Source organism: Abramis brama (genome assembly GCF_963993115.1).
Source record: "Abramis brama genome assembly, chromosome: 5".
NCBI classification, from domain to species: domain Eukaryota; kingdom Metazoa; phylum Chordata; class Actinopteri; order Cypriniformes; family Leuciscidae; genus Abramis; species Abramis brama.
The window spans coordinates 22,977,553-22,994,702 of NC_139967.1; the positions used below are offsets into that span (position 1 = coordinate 22,977,553).

The following is a 17,150-nucleotide window of genomic DNA, read 5'->3' on the forward strand; positions in this document are numbered from 1 at the left end:
CTGTCCACTCTATTCTATTCTGCACTATGCAAATAATAAGCCTATAATGCCACAAAAAGCATTCTGGCAGTAAAGTGTGTGTGTGTGTGTGTGTGTGTGTGTGTGTGTGTGTGTGTGTGTGTGTGTGTGTGTGCGTGAAAGAGAAAGAGAGGCTTGTTTTATTACATTAATAAGAGAGTTCACTGCTGGGGCAGAGGAGAAAGGTCACTTTTAACTATGAAAGATCCCTCAGAGCAGCTGCTCCAAATCTCTAACGTGATCATTACAGCGTTTTCAGATTCCAGACTACCCTCTCTTTTTCTCTGCACTTCTAAAACATCAACATTTTTAGGAGAAGATGGTGGTGCACTGTGGGCCAGCTGAGCTAAAGATGTTTTTCACCTGCTCACCAGGACAGAAGTAGCACCGCTGGCACTCTCATCATAGCTCTGTCAAAACAGTCGATCAAAATCCAGCTTTAAAGGGCCCTGTGGCGAATGGACCGACCGAGGGGGCCCTTCTTCCTCTAACTCTCATTGGGCCCTGCACCTTGCTTCAGAAAGCATCTGAACATTGCATTGTGGATATGTTTGCACAAGCTAAGCAATTCTGCACTCCAGTAAACTCACTTCACATACAGCGACGTGTCTGCTTCATGGCGCTCATAAGCTACACAACATTCAAAGTTTGATTAATAAACCTATGATTGATGTTCTTTTCACTCTACACAACTGTATGTAGATGTCAGTTCCAATCAAAACACATTTTACACTACAAGACTTGAATTGCAGACAGACCAATTTAACATGCTAACACATCAGCGCTTCTCACAGATCGCGTCTTTTAATCATTCGAAAACAGCGATCGTCGCTCATGTGAACAAGCACTGATTTGCCTATGATTTTACAGGCTTCTGTCGGCATTTTTAGCGGAAAATCAGGGTTAAAATCGTGTAGTGTGGCTGTATTAGTCTGTCAGGCCTATCATCCCATACACAAAAGAAATATATTTGAAATATATTTTCAGGATATATTTTGGAATATATGCAAATATTTGAAATTGGCCCAATAAATATATTTCATACTTATATTTCATATATTTTTGTTATATTTCAGAATATATTTCAATGTATTTTTTTCTGTATGGGTCCCCAAAAGTGTCAAAAATATATGTGGCATATATTCCAAATACATTGAAATATATTCTGAAATATAACAAAAATATATGAAATATAAGTATGAAATGTATTTATTGGGCCAATTTCAAATATTTGCATATATTCCAAAATATATCCTGAAAATATATTTCAAATATATTTCTTTTGTGTATGGGATTTAAAAGTAGTGCAAGGTAAAGGAACGTGCCTTAACAAAAATCCATGCTGGAGGAGCTTGTGATTACTTAAGTCAGTCCTGCACAAGAAAAGAACAACAGACAGAATAGGAAAGCAAAAGAATTTCTCAGTTTAGAATATTTCCTCTTTGGAGATAACATCACAGAACATCAGGGAAGGACGACACTGAGCACATCTCTAAAGAAGAGGCATATGTGACCTGAATGTCTGCATTCCTGTATTTGATGAAGATATTGATGCCTGGAATCCTACTCTCTGCTCACAGCCGGTTTAAATGACGTTCTTGAGAGATGAGTGCAGCAAATTGCTCTTTCAAACCATCAGTGACAGATCAGAAGCACATAAACAGGTCCTGGTAACAGCACTTTTCTAAGATACCTTTGCAACAGCATCTAGTTGCAATCAAATGTTTTTTGAATAGATGGAACCTGGAAGGAAGAAACTGGCTTAAGGACTATCTAAACCTTTTGCATTTGATAGCTAAACTGTTATGGCTGATTATGGGAACTGCATCATGTCATCATGTGAGTGTTGGAGCTGTTATATTTGATGCACATACTGTTTAATATTGTGTTTACCTCAGTTCAGTTCAGATTCTTTTTGTTGTTTCATTTGATATTTCAGCTGAATGTTTTTCACAGGCAGAGCCATTAAGGAAAACCTTTGGTCTTGCAAGGTCTGGTGATTCATCTCTGTCAATTATAGCAATTATTTAAAAAAATAATAATTGTGCCAAAATGTTTGCATTATTTTCATTTTATTATATCCAGTTACTGTCATCATTTTCTCTGAGTGGAACTGATCAAACTTCATCTCTTCAGAACCTAATCATTATCAGAAGAAATGTTTAAAAAATGGGTGTAAAATGAAAAAGAGAGAATCATTATAATGATTCTCTCTTTTTCATTTTACACCCATTTTTTAAACATTTCTTCTGATAATGATTAGGTTCTGAAGAGATGAAGTTTGTTCATTTCCACTCAGAGAAATTGTATTAGATGGGGAAATATTCCATAGTGTGCCTTTGAATTATATAATGTAAAAAAAAAAAAAAAAACTCATTCAGTAAGTAATTTTGCGAGTTTGGAAATAATAAAGGACCGCATATTGTAGTCTGCACTGGCTGAGAAATTGATTAGTCATTTTTCTTTCTGATTGAGCTAGAATGAGTCAAATCATTTAAGTGAGTGAATATTGATTGACAGGTCATTTACAGTATTTTTTTTCTCTGTGTTTAGTTCTAAAACACAGTTTGACAGAGAAACAGAGATGATGAGAATGATGATGAAAGAATTATGTTAATTGTTGTTTTTTGATGGGATATTGCAGGGTGACAAATACAAATGAAAATTCATGACTTGGAAATTATGTTTTTGTCCCTAGGTTTTTAATCAGAGTGCCTGAGTCAAAAAATTAACCATAAAGGCATTTAACATCTTTATTACTGTAATTAGCTCTGAAAATAATAAAACTGCCTGCACACAATAATAGAACATTTTAATATTGAGGGGTCTTGTTTAATCCCCACAAGAACCCAGGCATAAACCAACACCGGTGCATTTAAAGGAAGGCACTTTACACCAGGTTGCTATGGGAGTTTCTCTATGCAATGAGTGAAATTTTGGAAATAAATTCTACTGGTCCTGTCTGTGTAGTGATAAATAGTGAATAAAGTCCAAATTACTTAAAATAAGCAGAATGATATCCCAAATGAGTTAGAGGAAAATCTGCTGAGGTAGGTGCTTATGGGACTCAGGGATACATTCATATACTGTAGGCCTGTGTAAAGAAGTGTTTGTGTAGGCCTGTGTAAAGGAGTGTTTGTGTAGGCCTGTGTAAAGGAGTGTTTGTGTAGGCCTGTGTAAAGGAGTGTGTGTGTGTGTGTGTGTGTGTGTGTGTGTGTGTGTGTGTGTGTGTGTGTGTGTGTGTGTGTGTACGTGTGTACGTGTGTGTGTGTACGTGTGTACGTGTGTGTGTGTGTGTGTAAGAGATCTCTGGCATGTTCGAGTGGGAGATTGAAAACACTGTTTTCTGTGTTTTTGATACATAACAAGAGTGGGTGCAGGTTCTCAAGAGAGCAACTGATGACTAAACAGATGTGTGTCTGTTCGCCTGCAGGGATCTAATAGTCAGAAACAGAGCTGAGGTGTCAAATCGCTTTCATGTTTTAGTGTGTTCATCGATTTTTGGCTTTAAGGTGGTTTTGTCTTCATGCCATCTCAGTCACTTAAGTACTTTTTTTCCACATCTTCATTTGTGGTATAAGGTAGTGTTTCCCAACAAAGGGAACGCCAACACAGCACATTTTCAAAGTCACACTTATCTGATACACACATTAGAGGTCTTGAAGCCTCTACTAATGAACTAGACAGTTGAAGGGGGGCATCCAAAATGTGTGAACAGAAACACTGGCTTAATTTTATATCATTTAAACTGTTTAATTTATAATGTGCACAAATGCACTTGTACACATTGCGTTCTTTGTGTATTGCGATTTACAGTAGGTGTTACACCAGTCAGTGATCATTTAAACATTTCATTTGCTTGTCTTCATGTCATAATACCATCAACCAACATCAATGAACAGTAGACATGCAAATGTAGACATGCAAATGATGATCAGCTGCTCCTGACTGTGCCTAAAACTAAGCGTAAGCTCAGAGGGAACCGTGCCTTTGCTGTGTCTGCCCCTAAACTATGGAATGATCTGCCTTTGCATGTTAAGCAGGCCGCCTCTTTATCTGTTTTTAAAACCCTTCTTAAAACCCATCTTTTCTCTTTGGCTTTTGACCCCTAGTAAGATGTCGACTTTATTTACTTGATTTAATTTGTTACTTTGAATGTTTTTATTGTGTGGTTATTAATTGTACATTATGTTTATGTTTATTTTTCTGTACAGCACTTTGGTCAACTTTGGTTGTTGTAAAGTGCTTAAGAAAAAAAGTTGGTATGGTATGGTATGTATTGTTAAATGATTGAAATTATACTTCTAGTAAATATTGTAAGTCAAATATTGTTGGTTCATTTTGTAAACATGTCATGGTTTTGCAATGCACAGCCAGCTTTAATAAAGCTAGCTGAATCTGAATATATATTTTTTTATCTGACTGTTTACTTTGCATATAGTCTGTATGTTGACCCAAAAAATATGCAATTATTCCAACCTACAAAAAACCACAATAAAAGTGGTCCATATATGCTATATTTCAAGTCTTCAGAAGTTATTTAATAGTTAAGGGTCTCCTTCATCCTTGTGATTAATTAGAAATGGTGTAATACAAGAGTGGCTAATTCTGGCTATAGCATTACCTTTTGTATTTCAGTGAAGAAAGAAAATAATAGGAGGTTGGAATGACTTTAAAGTTTGCTATGGTGTGCTATGCCCTGTGAGGTCTCTGTTCTGACAGCAGACCAGCTGGGCTTCTATGCTGTTCTCTTTGTGTGTTAGCATTTAGCGCTAGCTACAGTGGTATGCAGAGAATCTCTCCTCTTGGCCAGCTGAAATATGGCCTTGTGGCCCCTCCCTATCTGCCTCTTCAAGCCGTTGAGCTCAGGACCATAAGACTCTCAGAGAGCCGTTAATCTGCATAGACTCAAACACGGCAACCTTCATGGCTGTTCACCCTTGACCTTTTGAACTGACCCTCAGTGTGGGTACCTGTGAACATGGCTTTTGTAAACTGTCTAAGAGCTTTCGTCAACCAGGCTAAGGTAAGACAGAGCGAGAGAATGAGAGAAAGAGAGATGCACAAAACACAAAGTATAGATTTAAAAGCATGAGAAAACTGTGAGTTATGCTTTGATTGACAGCTGTCAGGACCAGGTCTATTTAAGAATTAAAACAGCTCTGTGTCGTTGCAGGCACTGAACACTAACAAAAAAGTACCAAAAGTTACCATGATCTTACCATGTTTTTAGGCATTTTTGGACATAGTTTTCTTTGAAAATCATGCCATATGAATATCATATATACTGTCATAGTACCACCACAGTACTTTCTGTGTGAGGGAAACAACTTTCAAAAGTTTATAATTGTCAGTTGGAGTCAAAAGGAATGTTTTATAGCATATATACTGTGTGAATAGTTGTTAGAAGGCACTTTGTGAGCATGTGTAAGTGTTTGGGCTGATGCAGTGGGCGTAGGAAATTATAATTTGCTGAACTGGACTCACTCACTGACTAGTGAGAGCCGGCCAAAACTCTGTTACCAGGGCAACATCTTTTTAAAAGCCCCCTTTCAGCCTTTCCGCATTGCTCAGCCAATGGGCTACACTGCAAAACCCATGACATCACAACGTTCCTAAGTGAGAGATCCTGATATATTTACTTTTTTTTTCCGTTGCAGACTTAGGATACAGTGGAATGTCTGTTCAACTGAAATTACTGGAGAAAAACACTTTGATTCAGTTGCACACTCAACAGACACTGCTACTCTAACAGTTTCCTTAATTTGAAGGATAACAGAAAATTGAAGAATGAATCTTAATTACATTTTGTCATCATTTATACAATATCCTTCCTTGCGAAAAAGTTTATATTGGGCAGAATGTCAGAGTTGGAATAAATTTACTGTACTATATATTTGTACTATATGTATGTGTGTATACACATATACACAAGTATACACACTAAGTCTTTTATGCTCACCAAGACTATTTGATTTGAGAAATAATTAAATGCGTTCTTTAATATTTTTAAAAAGTAATTTATTCCTGTGATGTCAAAGCTGAATTTTCAGCATAATTTGTGTCACATGATCCTTCAGAAATCATTCTAATATGCTGATTTTCTGCTCAAGAAACATTTCTTATTATTATCATTTGAAAACATTTGTGCTGCTTAATATTTTTGTGGAAACTATGATACATGTTTTTTCTGAATTATATATAAGGAATAGGAAGTTCAAAAGAACAGCATTTATTTGAAATAGAAATAGTCCATAACATTATCAATGTCCTTACAGTCATTTTTGATCACCTTTTGCTTCTTTACTTAAAAAAGCATTACATTTCAAATACACAAATAAAAATCTTGCTGACCCTGTATATAAGCCATATAAAGCTATTTGACTTTGAATTTATTCTGAAGAAAAGTGTGTATTGCCTTACAGCGTAAAAATTGTACTTCATGCCTCCTTGTTGAGGGTTTATTTTATCAAGGTGATGCTGAAGCACAAAGTGAAAGTGCACAGAGAAAGACACAGATCTTGTTGTTAGATTTCATCAAATATGAATGTACAATTTTTCCTGATGTTTCAGAAGCTGACTTGCTGTCGTGTCCAGCGCTCAGGTAAGGACGTGAGATTCTATTATACTGTATAGCTATAGAATGGCTTTATAACCACATTATGGCTGCTGCTATAGCAACTATAGTGTGATGTGATGTGGACACAGTTCAGCCTGAAACAACCTAAGAATGGTTCTATATGTAACTCTCTCTCTGCTATATCACTGTTAATTTAAAACTCTGACGCTACTTTCATGATATCTCATAATCTATATAGTTTGAGATGTTCTCCTTGACCTCTACCCACTCAGTGCAGTCATCTACTGTAGATGTCACCCAGTTGCATTTTAGGAAAGTAATGGTAGGATCACGTGACACAGAAAGTAGATCATACTATTTATAACACACCTCAGATGGCATGGTAGATATCTAATGTCTAATTATTCACCACAGACTAGTAGACTGTGAGGCACATGGGTTCCTTGTGTGTGCCATTTTAGGAGCCACTCTCTGGAAGTGCTTGAATATAAAAACACAAAAGTTATAGCTTTATGTTTATTTTTTATATTATATGTTTTATGATTACCTGCTGATCTTTACAGGAAAATTAAAAAAAGACTAGAAGCATTTTCTTGTTCTAGTTTAAAAAATAATCAGACTAACAAATATGTACTCAGCCCCCTTGGGGAACATATATTTTAGGGCACACCGTATTCAGTTTCTGATGGGACATTATGGTTATGTTTTATTTGTCTCATTAGAATTTTATGAATGTTTGTAGTTCAACCTAGTTTGCAAATGAATAAGCTCAGCAAACAGACTAATGCATGTGGTTCTTTTGGTGTAAATTACACACAGACAAGCCATCTTTAGTCCACATGGGTGATTGGTTTTTTTTGTGTGTTTTTTTTTGTTTTTTAAATAGCCTACTGCAAGTGTCTTTCCTTTTAATGGTTATTCACTCAATGTGATTGCTTCATCTCGTCACTGTTCAATCTCTGGCATGTGAACAAACTTTAGAAATGTTCTTCTCATTGATCTTCAGATTAGATCTTTATTTAGTCACATAGTTTGGTCAAGCACATACCATAAGTGTGAGATATTTACTTTGTATATTTACACTGTCATTCAGATCAAAGTCAGGAAAAAGTATCAGTCCACAATGGCAGAGCATCAGGAGCCTTTGAACCAGGCTGGATTATTTAAATACTGAATTATTTTTAATTTGTTGTTACATTCACCCTATTATGGCAGCATCAAACCTTTTGTCCAGAAATCATTATTTTTAAGAAAACATTTAATTATTAAAAAATATGTTGTCAAATAACATTTGGGGACACAATATCGCTGGATCAATGTTTATATTAGACGTTTATTAGGTTATTATTTTGTCCTTAGCACAAGTAATGAACTTGACTGGTGGGCATTTAACGTGTCCATTGCATGAAGAAACATAAAAAAACTACAATACACATCAAATATCTCAGGGTTGTTAAAAAAGACCGCTAGCCTTCTTGACGGAAACTACTAGTACAGTCAAAAGACGCACGCGTAAAGAGACTTCATGTCCCGTGATGCTTAGCGGTTTTTGGTTACACGCGTTACAGCGTCCACGTAAAGTCCTTTTAATGAGAGTTTTTTTTTTTAAAAATGAAACGATAGCGCTAACATAATGAAGAAACAGCATGAATAATCACTGCTCCGTCTCAGGATAAGACCTCGAACGCATTAGAGTCTCAGAAAGAAGAGGTCCAGGGTTAAAAGTTGGGTTCAGAAGTCAGGAGAGAGTTAGCGAAGGAGTTTGGAAATGGATAAAATCTGCAATGGCCAACAGGCGCGATCTCTAACTTCACAGTTCAGAGATTCTACATACAGAGCCCTGACTTTACTGCGAAGGAAGGCGAAACAGCGGCAAATAGCGGGTAAGTTATGCAGACAAACGGTTGTTTTTACAGAGAGTGTGGATTTCTAAAGGTATCGGGTGAGAGAAACGAGTCAGTCCATTTATAACCTTCCAACAGAGCTCGAAAGTCTTTCCAAGTATGCTTTATATACGGTTATTATGAGCATTTAATATAATAATAAATGACATATGTTTGTTACATCATAAAAGATGTAATGAAATATTGTATATTTATGTGTATCAGTGACTTGGTTGCAATAATGAAACGAACCCTTGAGGTTTCCTTCATGCATTGACGAATCCTCTGAAATTTACCGTGGTAACCATGGTTTCCGCCAATAGCATATGGTTTGTCAAGTTATTGATTAGTTCTGTGTAAGGAATCCCAGATCGTGTTAGAATTTTATTTCCATTTTAATTTATTTATTTTTGATGACAGCCGGCTAATACAAAGTTTACTAAGCCGATTTAGAGTTTTTTTGTTGAAACAATAACTGTGGTTCCCATGGATCAGGCTACTTGAGTGTGCACGCGCTGCCACGTTTTTGCATGCAGCTGAAATAAAAGATCTATTCATTCATTTTAGAGGCCAACAACCACACGCACGCGACTGTGGGTAACACAGAGAGCTAGGTGTGAGTGAGGCAGTGAGAGATCAGTTTACAGTAGCCTACACCAGTCTCCTTGAGTTTATACTGTATGTGTCTCAATATACCAATGAGCTTCCTACCTAGATAGCTGCATGTGATGCTCAGAAGTGCTAGGTTGGTACCTCATTAGGATTTGAGACATGGTCACTGTCTGTGCATAAATATACATTAACGCAGCGCTTTTAATAACCACTTTGGTTGCCTAAAAGGCTTTTATCTGGAGAAAGAAAGAGTGTGAGAGAATCTTAAATTGCTTTCAATTAACATAACTGACATATCTGTGTGTTCTCAAAGTAAGGATTATTATAAAACCAAACATGAGAAGTTCTCATGTTTGGTTTTATAATAATCCTTACTTTTTTTTCTTTCTTTTTTTGATTTATGAGGCAACCTTCTGCTGATCTCATTACAAACATGACAGTGCTAGTTTCCTATTTCTATAGAGACTCTGATAATATTGATGAGTTTTCCAGTTGCTGCAATTAACCCGGTTTGGAAGTGCACCGCCTGTCCTTTTAAATAGCCTAGTTGTATCATGTTGGAATTGTTTGCTTCTATTGTTTTACAGAGAATTTGCATTTCCTCTTTCATGTGATTTGTTTGATGAGCATGTGAGGATCATGTTTATCCGTGAACAGAGAGTAGGCTATTACATAAACAGTCAGGACTTAACTATAAGGGCCAGCTAATTTTTACTTGCCCTGCCAAAACTTTCACAGACCCTGCCACATTAAATAAAATAGGCCTAGTTTTTGTTTTTGTTTTTGTTGTTTTTGACCCATAACCTTAATAAATAAGGTTATGATGACTCCAAAAACTACTAGCCTGACTCGTATAAATTTCAAATGTTGTTGAAGACAAGTAAACTGTCAGTAATAAAATAACAAATAATCAAATTATGAGCAATAGCACAAATAAATACAATAAATAAATACAATTGAACAAACATACAAATGAAATAAACATTGCTTTTCATGCTTTTTACGAAGTGAACTGTTTACGTTCACTTAAGACAGACTATGGCCGTCTCATTTTGAAGGCTGCATCCTCCGGAGGTCGCATTAGTCGGCCTGCTTAATTTCAGTAAACTGACCACTACATTCTAAATTCATTAAGAAATTACAACAATTTACACTTCACTAGGAATAACGGTCAATTATATAATCGGGCAAGTGACAGTTCTGTCTACTGTCCCAGAGTGTTGTTTACGCTGACGCCGGGGACATCGGGCAGTCCTTATTGTCGAGCCCTGTCAGCATTTCTGATGACTTAAAGGCTAAAGTATTATAATATAATTTATTATTTATTATATAATTTAATTTTTAATGAACATTTTCCTACCTCTAACTTTTAGAATTAAATTATTATTTATTTTGGAGCTGTGTCTTTAAAGAGTCCTATGTAAATGCCTGCTTTGCATTCAAAATGAGATTAACATTTTGAGCTCATGTTTTCCTGTTGAATCCAATATAGTTTTAAGTGGACCTTCATTCAATATAACAGCCTCTTTGAAAAACTTCATTGCATTGTGCATTGTTTGTGAGTGAATGTGCAATGTACAAACTGTACAGATCAGATTGTTATGATCAAGGATCTTGTACAAGTAAACTAGCAATTATTTTTAAATGTTGGGATCATTCAGAAGTATTTGTAGAGTGGAAGGTATATGACATGACCCTTTTGGATGCAGGCAGTGAGCATGTCATGTGCTGGTGTGACTTTATGGTTTGAGCCTGTGGATGATCAGGTCATGATACAGTAGTAACATAGAAAGTCAGCTGAGAGGAAGCAAGGCGTGAAAATCCAGTGTTGCAACATAAAAAGTACATGAAATATACATATTACAGGAATAAAGAAGAGAGAGGGGAAAAAGGCTGGATTGACAGTTTTTTTCCTTGGAGTATTTCCTTGAGATTAGTGATGACTGTTAAAGGCCAGGAAAATGTAAGTCTGTCTGGTTTTTATATTCTTTATTCAAAATGTAGGGATCTTCCAATTGCTTGACCTCAAAATATTTTTTAAGATAATGAAAATATGCATTAAGTAGTAGTCAAATGTTTCATTGTCTTTCTTACAGTAAAATGTATTAAATAAAATTAAAATATAATGTGCAAAATAATTACTCTGTACATCTATAAATATTCTCAATAGTTTTACAATGTAAACTTAATAACAAAGGATATTAATATTACATATATAATTATATATAATAAATACATTACTGTTCAAAAGTTTGGGGTCAGTACGATTTTTTTTTTTACTTTGCAAAGATGCATTAAATTGATCAAAATTAAATTATGCATTCTGTTCTATTACAAAATTATATTTCAAATAAATTTTGTTCTTTTGAACTTTATATTCCTCAGAGAATCTTAAAAAAAAAAAAAGGTTTTACACAAAAATATTGTTTGAAGAACCACATCCTTGATGTGTCATTACAAGTGCCCAGCCATAGTGAGTGATTCCTTCAGAGTGAACGCGGTGAATCTGACTGCAGTAGATGTGAAAGATATGAATAAAAATGAAGTTAATTCGACCAGCGCTTATACCTGTATTTATTTCCTGTTTTCGGTCGAAGTCCACAGTAGTCGATTGTCGAGTTCTCCACTGTTGCTTAGTTACCTATGATCACGTGCGTGAACTCGACAATCGATTACTATGGACTTCGACCGAAAACAGGAAGTAAATACAGGTATGTGCGCTGGCTGAATTAACATCACTTTTATTCATATCTTTCACATCTACTGCAGTCAGATTCACCGCGTTCACTCTGAAGGAATCACTCACAATGGCTGGGCACTTGTAATGACACATCAAGGATGTTAAGAGGCTAAAAGCAGGTTTAAAACTTGCCCCATTGAAGTCAACAGGGTGCAAATTTTAAAAAGAGGATAACACGGTGTAGGCAACACCGATTTTTGTCGTTGAGCTCAGCAAAAAAATGAGCTCAATGTTAAAATTGACCGGAGTTCTCCTTTAAGTAGCTGTTTTTAGTAACTGTTTTCAACTTTAATGATAATAAGAAATGTTTATTGAGCACCAAACAATCATATAAGAATAATTTCATTCAACATATAAGAATATTTGTAATAAAATTGGAAGTTGCTGCAATCAGGGAAGAAACTGAGGCTCTTTTTATCATAAATGACTTGTGTCTCAGGGCGTGCAGACGAAATGTTGACATCTAATCTTGAGATCGGATGCCTGGTGTTTGGGAATGCGATCATGTGATACACTTCTGGGAGGTCATTATATCAGATCATTCTAATACTTTGTTTCAGACATTTCAGAATGATCAAACCAACATTTGAGATGCTTTGCAATGAAATTAGTCTGCTTGTTAGTCCAGTCACATCCACTGTTGAGTTTTTGGTTGCGCATCGAGGGACTTATTCTGTAAATGTTTCCATCATAGTTTATGCACGTCTTCTTATCGGATAAAAAATGTGTCCGCCACAATTGAGTATGTATACTTTTTTTAATGGCCATTTTTAGGATGTATGCACATCTTGCCAGTTCCATCCAGCCTTTTTTATGCGATATCCCAACATGCGCATAAAACAGGTGGATGAAAACATAGCTACTGAAGACTGTAGTAATGGCTGCTGAAAATTCAGCTTTGCCATCACATTTTATATATTTTTATGTATTATATTCATATATATATTAAAATAGAAAACTGTTACTTTAAATTGTAATACTACTTCACACACAATAATACTTTTTGAGTGTTTTTTGATTAAATAAGTGCAGTCTTGGTGAGCATAAGAGACTTAAAAAAACATTCAAATATTATATGTTATAAAATATTTTATATTACGGGGCTGTTGAATGCTTGAATCTGATTGGTTGAATGTTCTAAGATGTGCATTGTGCAATTATTTTCAGGGAAACGCACGCCTAAAGTAGTTCCAGGCAGGTCTTGACCGCATTACAGCTCTATATCACATCGCCAAATGATTTCAGTTATTTCAAATGTCCTACTCCTTACAGATTATAACAACAAAAGAACCAAAACCCACAACAACACTTACCAAGCAAATAAAATGTTAAACAATAGGATTAAAAATGACAAATTATTTCCATGTTTTTTACCAAAAAATTAAGTTTTTTTCTCCCGCTCTCCCACTCAAACGCGCACACATACAGTACAGACACACAGAAACATGTTGTCAAAGTGTTGGCAGCTCTGACGATTTTATCAGTAAAATAGTTTAACAACTTAAAAGCTACATGAGATTTCTCACTAGCGAGGTATTGGCGTTGTTCATGGAGAACATAAACTTTATTAGAGAAGGTGCTGCCGAATAATGTTGAGAGATGCACAGGCGCTCTCTCTCTCTCTCTCTCTCTCTCTCTCTCTCCAGCAATGGAGGCTTGATGCGTAAGAAATTAGTCCTACACACAAGCATTTTGACAAAAAACCTTTCTGCATAATGCATTATTTTTCGAATAATTCAATGGCCCATCGTCAATTATTCCTTATATAATATAATATTGTTTATAGATAGTATTAAGAGTTCTGTTCTGTTCGATTTGACATCCAGTTTGCACAGAGACAAATACTGCATCTGTGTGGCTGTCAGAGGTTAGTACTTGGGGAAAAAATGGAGTCAAACAGTGACATGCGAGCTTGTGTGAATGAGATCTCAGTTGGGTCGATGATTAGGCTAAGTCACATTGGTCTGATGAGTGGTCTGGCAGACTAACTTTAAATCGAAATGGCACTCGGGTACATCTAAGAATAACGGTGTATTTGATGATGTTGATTTCTGCTGAACTGAACATGTTTGTCATCTGTATCCAGACAACGGTAAAATGCCACAGAGGAAACCACTGTTTTTCAGTCTCTGCTGCAAAAAATTAAGTGAGAAGAACTGCATATCAACACAACAGACACTGACATACAAGGGCATGAAAGTACAAAGCAAACAAACAGTAAAGTGCAAACAGCCCACAATCCTCTGAAAAAGGAAGTTGATCATGTAACACATGTTCTCACATTCTGTTTCATTATCTCTCCTTCTCATTACTGTGTTATCTGTGTGTGTGTTGAAATTCTGAGGCCTTGTTAAGGGGAGACACTACAGGCAAAAACAGTGTTTTTTCATGCATCTGTCAATTTTGAGATTATGGGCTTTTTGGCTTCTCATAAAGTGTTTTTTCAGACTAGTGTCCAGAAAACGTCCAAAATACTTTTAACTGTATCATTTAGATCTTTATCTTTACCACTATATCTATTTGCATCTGTAGATTTCAATTACAGTATAGCCTATATCTTTAAAGGCCGTTTTCTCAAAATGAGTTTTTCCTCCTACATTGAGCCGGAAATCTCCACTTCAGTAAGACTTACATACACCAAACTTATCTATATTATGAAGGTTTTTACAAAGGGGTTTGTTCATATATAATTTTCCTGATTTTATTCAACATTTTATTCCTAAAAAAATGGCGAATATTTTATTATTTTTGGCTGTTGACAGTATTTTCTGATTTGTGGAGTGATAAATAGAGATATCCTAAATCCCCTCAGTAAAAACCTTTGGCTCTAATATATCAAATAACTGAAACAATAATTCATCTAATGTTCAGATTTTTGTTCTAGAAATGTATGCAAATTAGTGCATATTTAATTAGACAATGAATGCGTCATTTGCATATTTAAACAAATCAACTGGTGAAGTATGGTGATATTTATTAGTATATATTTTTTTACCCTATTCACCTGGGAAAGCAGCTATACAGTATTAAACATGAAAAACAGTGTCAGTTTTGCTATCAATTAGAATTACAACTTGACCAATAAAGCAGCTCTCCAGCATGTTCATGTTTTCACTCGCGAATGACCTTGTCGGATTGAGCAGAAGAAATGAACCAGAGAAGATTTCCATGTCAAAGAAGGTGGAGCCCCGGAGCAATGTAGTTCGAATTAGTCAATTATTAGTGCAGTTACTCTTCAGTGTTTGGAACCCGCTCGGAATTAGAACTGGTTCCCTGTGTTCCCAACCCTAACGGCATATCCACACCAAAACTAGTGTTTGGTGTGAAAATTTGTTGTGATAAACGTGCATGCTAATGTGACTTTTTTTTTTTTATATATATATATTGGTGTTTTAGGCTAATCTTTTTAAAGGTTTTTATTTTTTATTTTATTTAAATTGCGCTACAAAGAAGACTGGCCAATCAATTCGATTTGCACTTTGTCAAATATGACCGAATTTTTGTGCAGACCATTTGTACATGTTGTGTTTAATTGGATGCTCTTTTCTTGATTTTATGAATTGAATGAATCTGTTTCTCTAGTTGGATCATTTTAGACACCGCAAATATTTTGGGTTAGCAACAAGTTAAAGCACACTGCTTAAAAATGTACACAAGAAAGCACATAGTGGCTTTCAACTTCGGTTTTCCTGCTCGATTTGTGTATGTGTGTGTGTGTTTGTCATGCTGTGTTTATGTGTTTGAAGTGGAAATGCTGTGTGTAGCAGTATGTCCGTGTGTGTGCTGATAAAGCTCAGTGTATATATAGGTGTGTATATGTATAGTAATGTGTGTTTGAGAGGGGGACAAATTGTCACAGCCGTTTTCGAGCGAATTGTCACAGTTATTGAGCTGATGTTGCCTTTAGCATTTGGCTTCAGAGTATTTTAGTATCCATCATAAGGTCAAAGCTGAGTCACTCCCTGTCATTCATTTCCTCTTTTATATTACATCCTCTGTCTGTCTCACTATCGTGATTCTCTCGTGGTCCTGCTCCCTATCTTTCTGTATCTGAGGTGTACGATGGGATGTGTAAGCATGTGTTTGTTTGTGTGCGTCGCGTGTCTGATTTCTGATAGACATCAAAGAGGCCCATAGAAAAGGAAGTGATGCGTGTACGACAGCACCACACCCTTTTTGCGCCATGACATTTTCTTTTGTGCTTTCCTGTCTGATCCCTTGTTTCCTGAACTGTCTGTCCTTTCCCCCCCTCTCCTTCACCACTCCTTTCCTCTCCCCTCATTCTCACAGGACCAAAGGAATGACAGCAAATCCCAGGGAACAGGAAATGACTATACAGACTGTCTGAACTTTGATCCAATCAGAATTGACTGAGTACCAGCAGGACACTTGTTCCGTTTAACTACTCCTCTCAGTCATTTTTCAAAGCTATAGAATTTTGAATGCATAATTACTTTTCATGCCAAAACCTGGGCTTTTCTGCACCGTACAGCAAGGGGTTGCGATATGTTTCATCTACGATAATATTGTAATTGTTGTTTCAACTATGTGCAAGATTACATTATCGAGTAGCTATGTCACATACTTTGCAAAAACAATATGAATGTTTTAGAATGCAGTTAGAATTAGGGATGCTCCGAAATTTCAGCTACCAAAAATTCTTGGCCGAAACTGGGCCAAAATGGTTTTGGAGGGCCGAAATCAGTAACCGACGTAACAGACTTTAATTAGTGCTTCTCCGACCGATGGCACTGTTCATTGTCTATTTCATGCACACAACGTGGATAAGCTACAACAGAAAAACATGTCAGCTGTGTGGACACTATAGCTCTGGATTGGCAATATTAATTTTGCACGTAATTTGAACATATTCTAGCTGAGCCACCAGCGTGAGCTTTTTATGGCGACCGTTATTTTAGAACACATCACATTATTTTCATGGCGACGCATCATACTTGTCATGTGACACACCGCAGCCACAGTAGGGCTGTATGACTGATGTATCGCTTTTATTTAAATTTTCCTTTTTTTCCAAAATACTCACAAACTTGTAAACTATATTATAAAGTAAAGTACCTGATATTCTGCAACACCAAATAGGTTTAAGTGAATGTTTTGTCATTTAAATACCTTTATAATGATCATGTTAGTTGATCTATAATGTATGAGTTTGAGTTTTTGTCTTATATTTATATCAGCAATATAACACAAGCAAGACTGCAATTTATTTTCACGAACATCAGCACGATTGCAAATTGTGATTGATTTTATACCACAGTTCAGTAAACAAAAAGTTAAAATGTAAGTTACATTTTAG

At 35.9% G+C, this 17,150-nt stretch overlaps 1 protein-coding gene across 3 annotated transcripts in view; it reads left to right on the forward strand.

Moving 5' to 3' along the window:
- Positions 1-4,865: 4,865 nt before the first annotated feature.
- stard8 (StAR related lipid transfer domain containing 8) overlaps positions 4,866-17,150 on the forward strand; it is a 61,034-nt gene continuing 48,749 nt past the window's right edge. Inside the window, exons 1-2 of one of the 3 annotated variants that reach the window (XM_084114371.1) lie at positions 4,866-5,044; positions 6,592-6,622. In XM_084114371.1, the coding sequence (XP_083970497.1) occupies positions 5,000-5,044; positions 6,592-6,622 (76 nt within the window). In that variant the 5' untranslated portion in view covers positions 4,866-4,999. Of the gene's footprint in view, positions 5,045-6,591; positions 6,623-8,153; positions 8,482-17,150 lie in introns of those variants that run through there. The other 2 variants (XM_084114369.1, XM_084114370.1) reach the window with 2 other exon arrangements.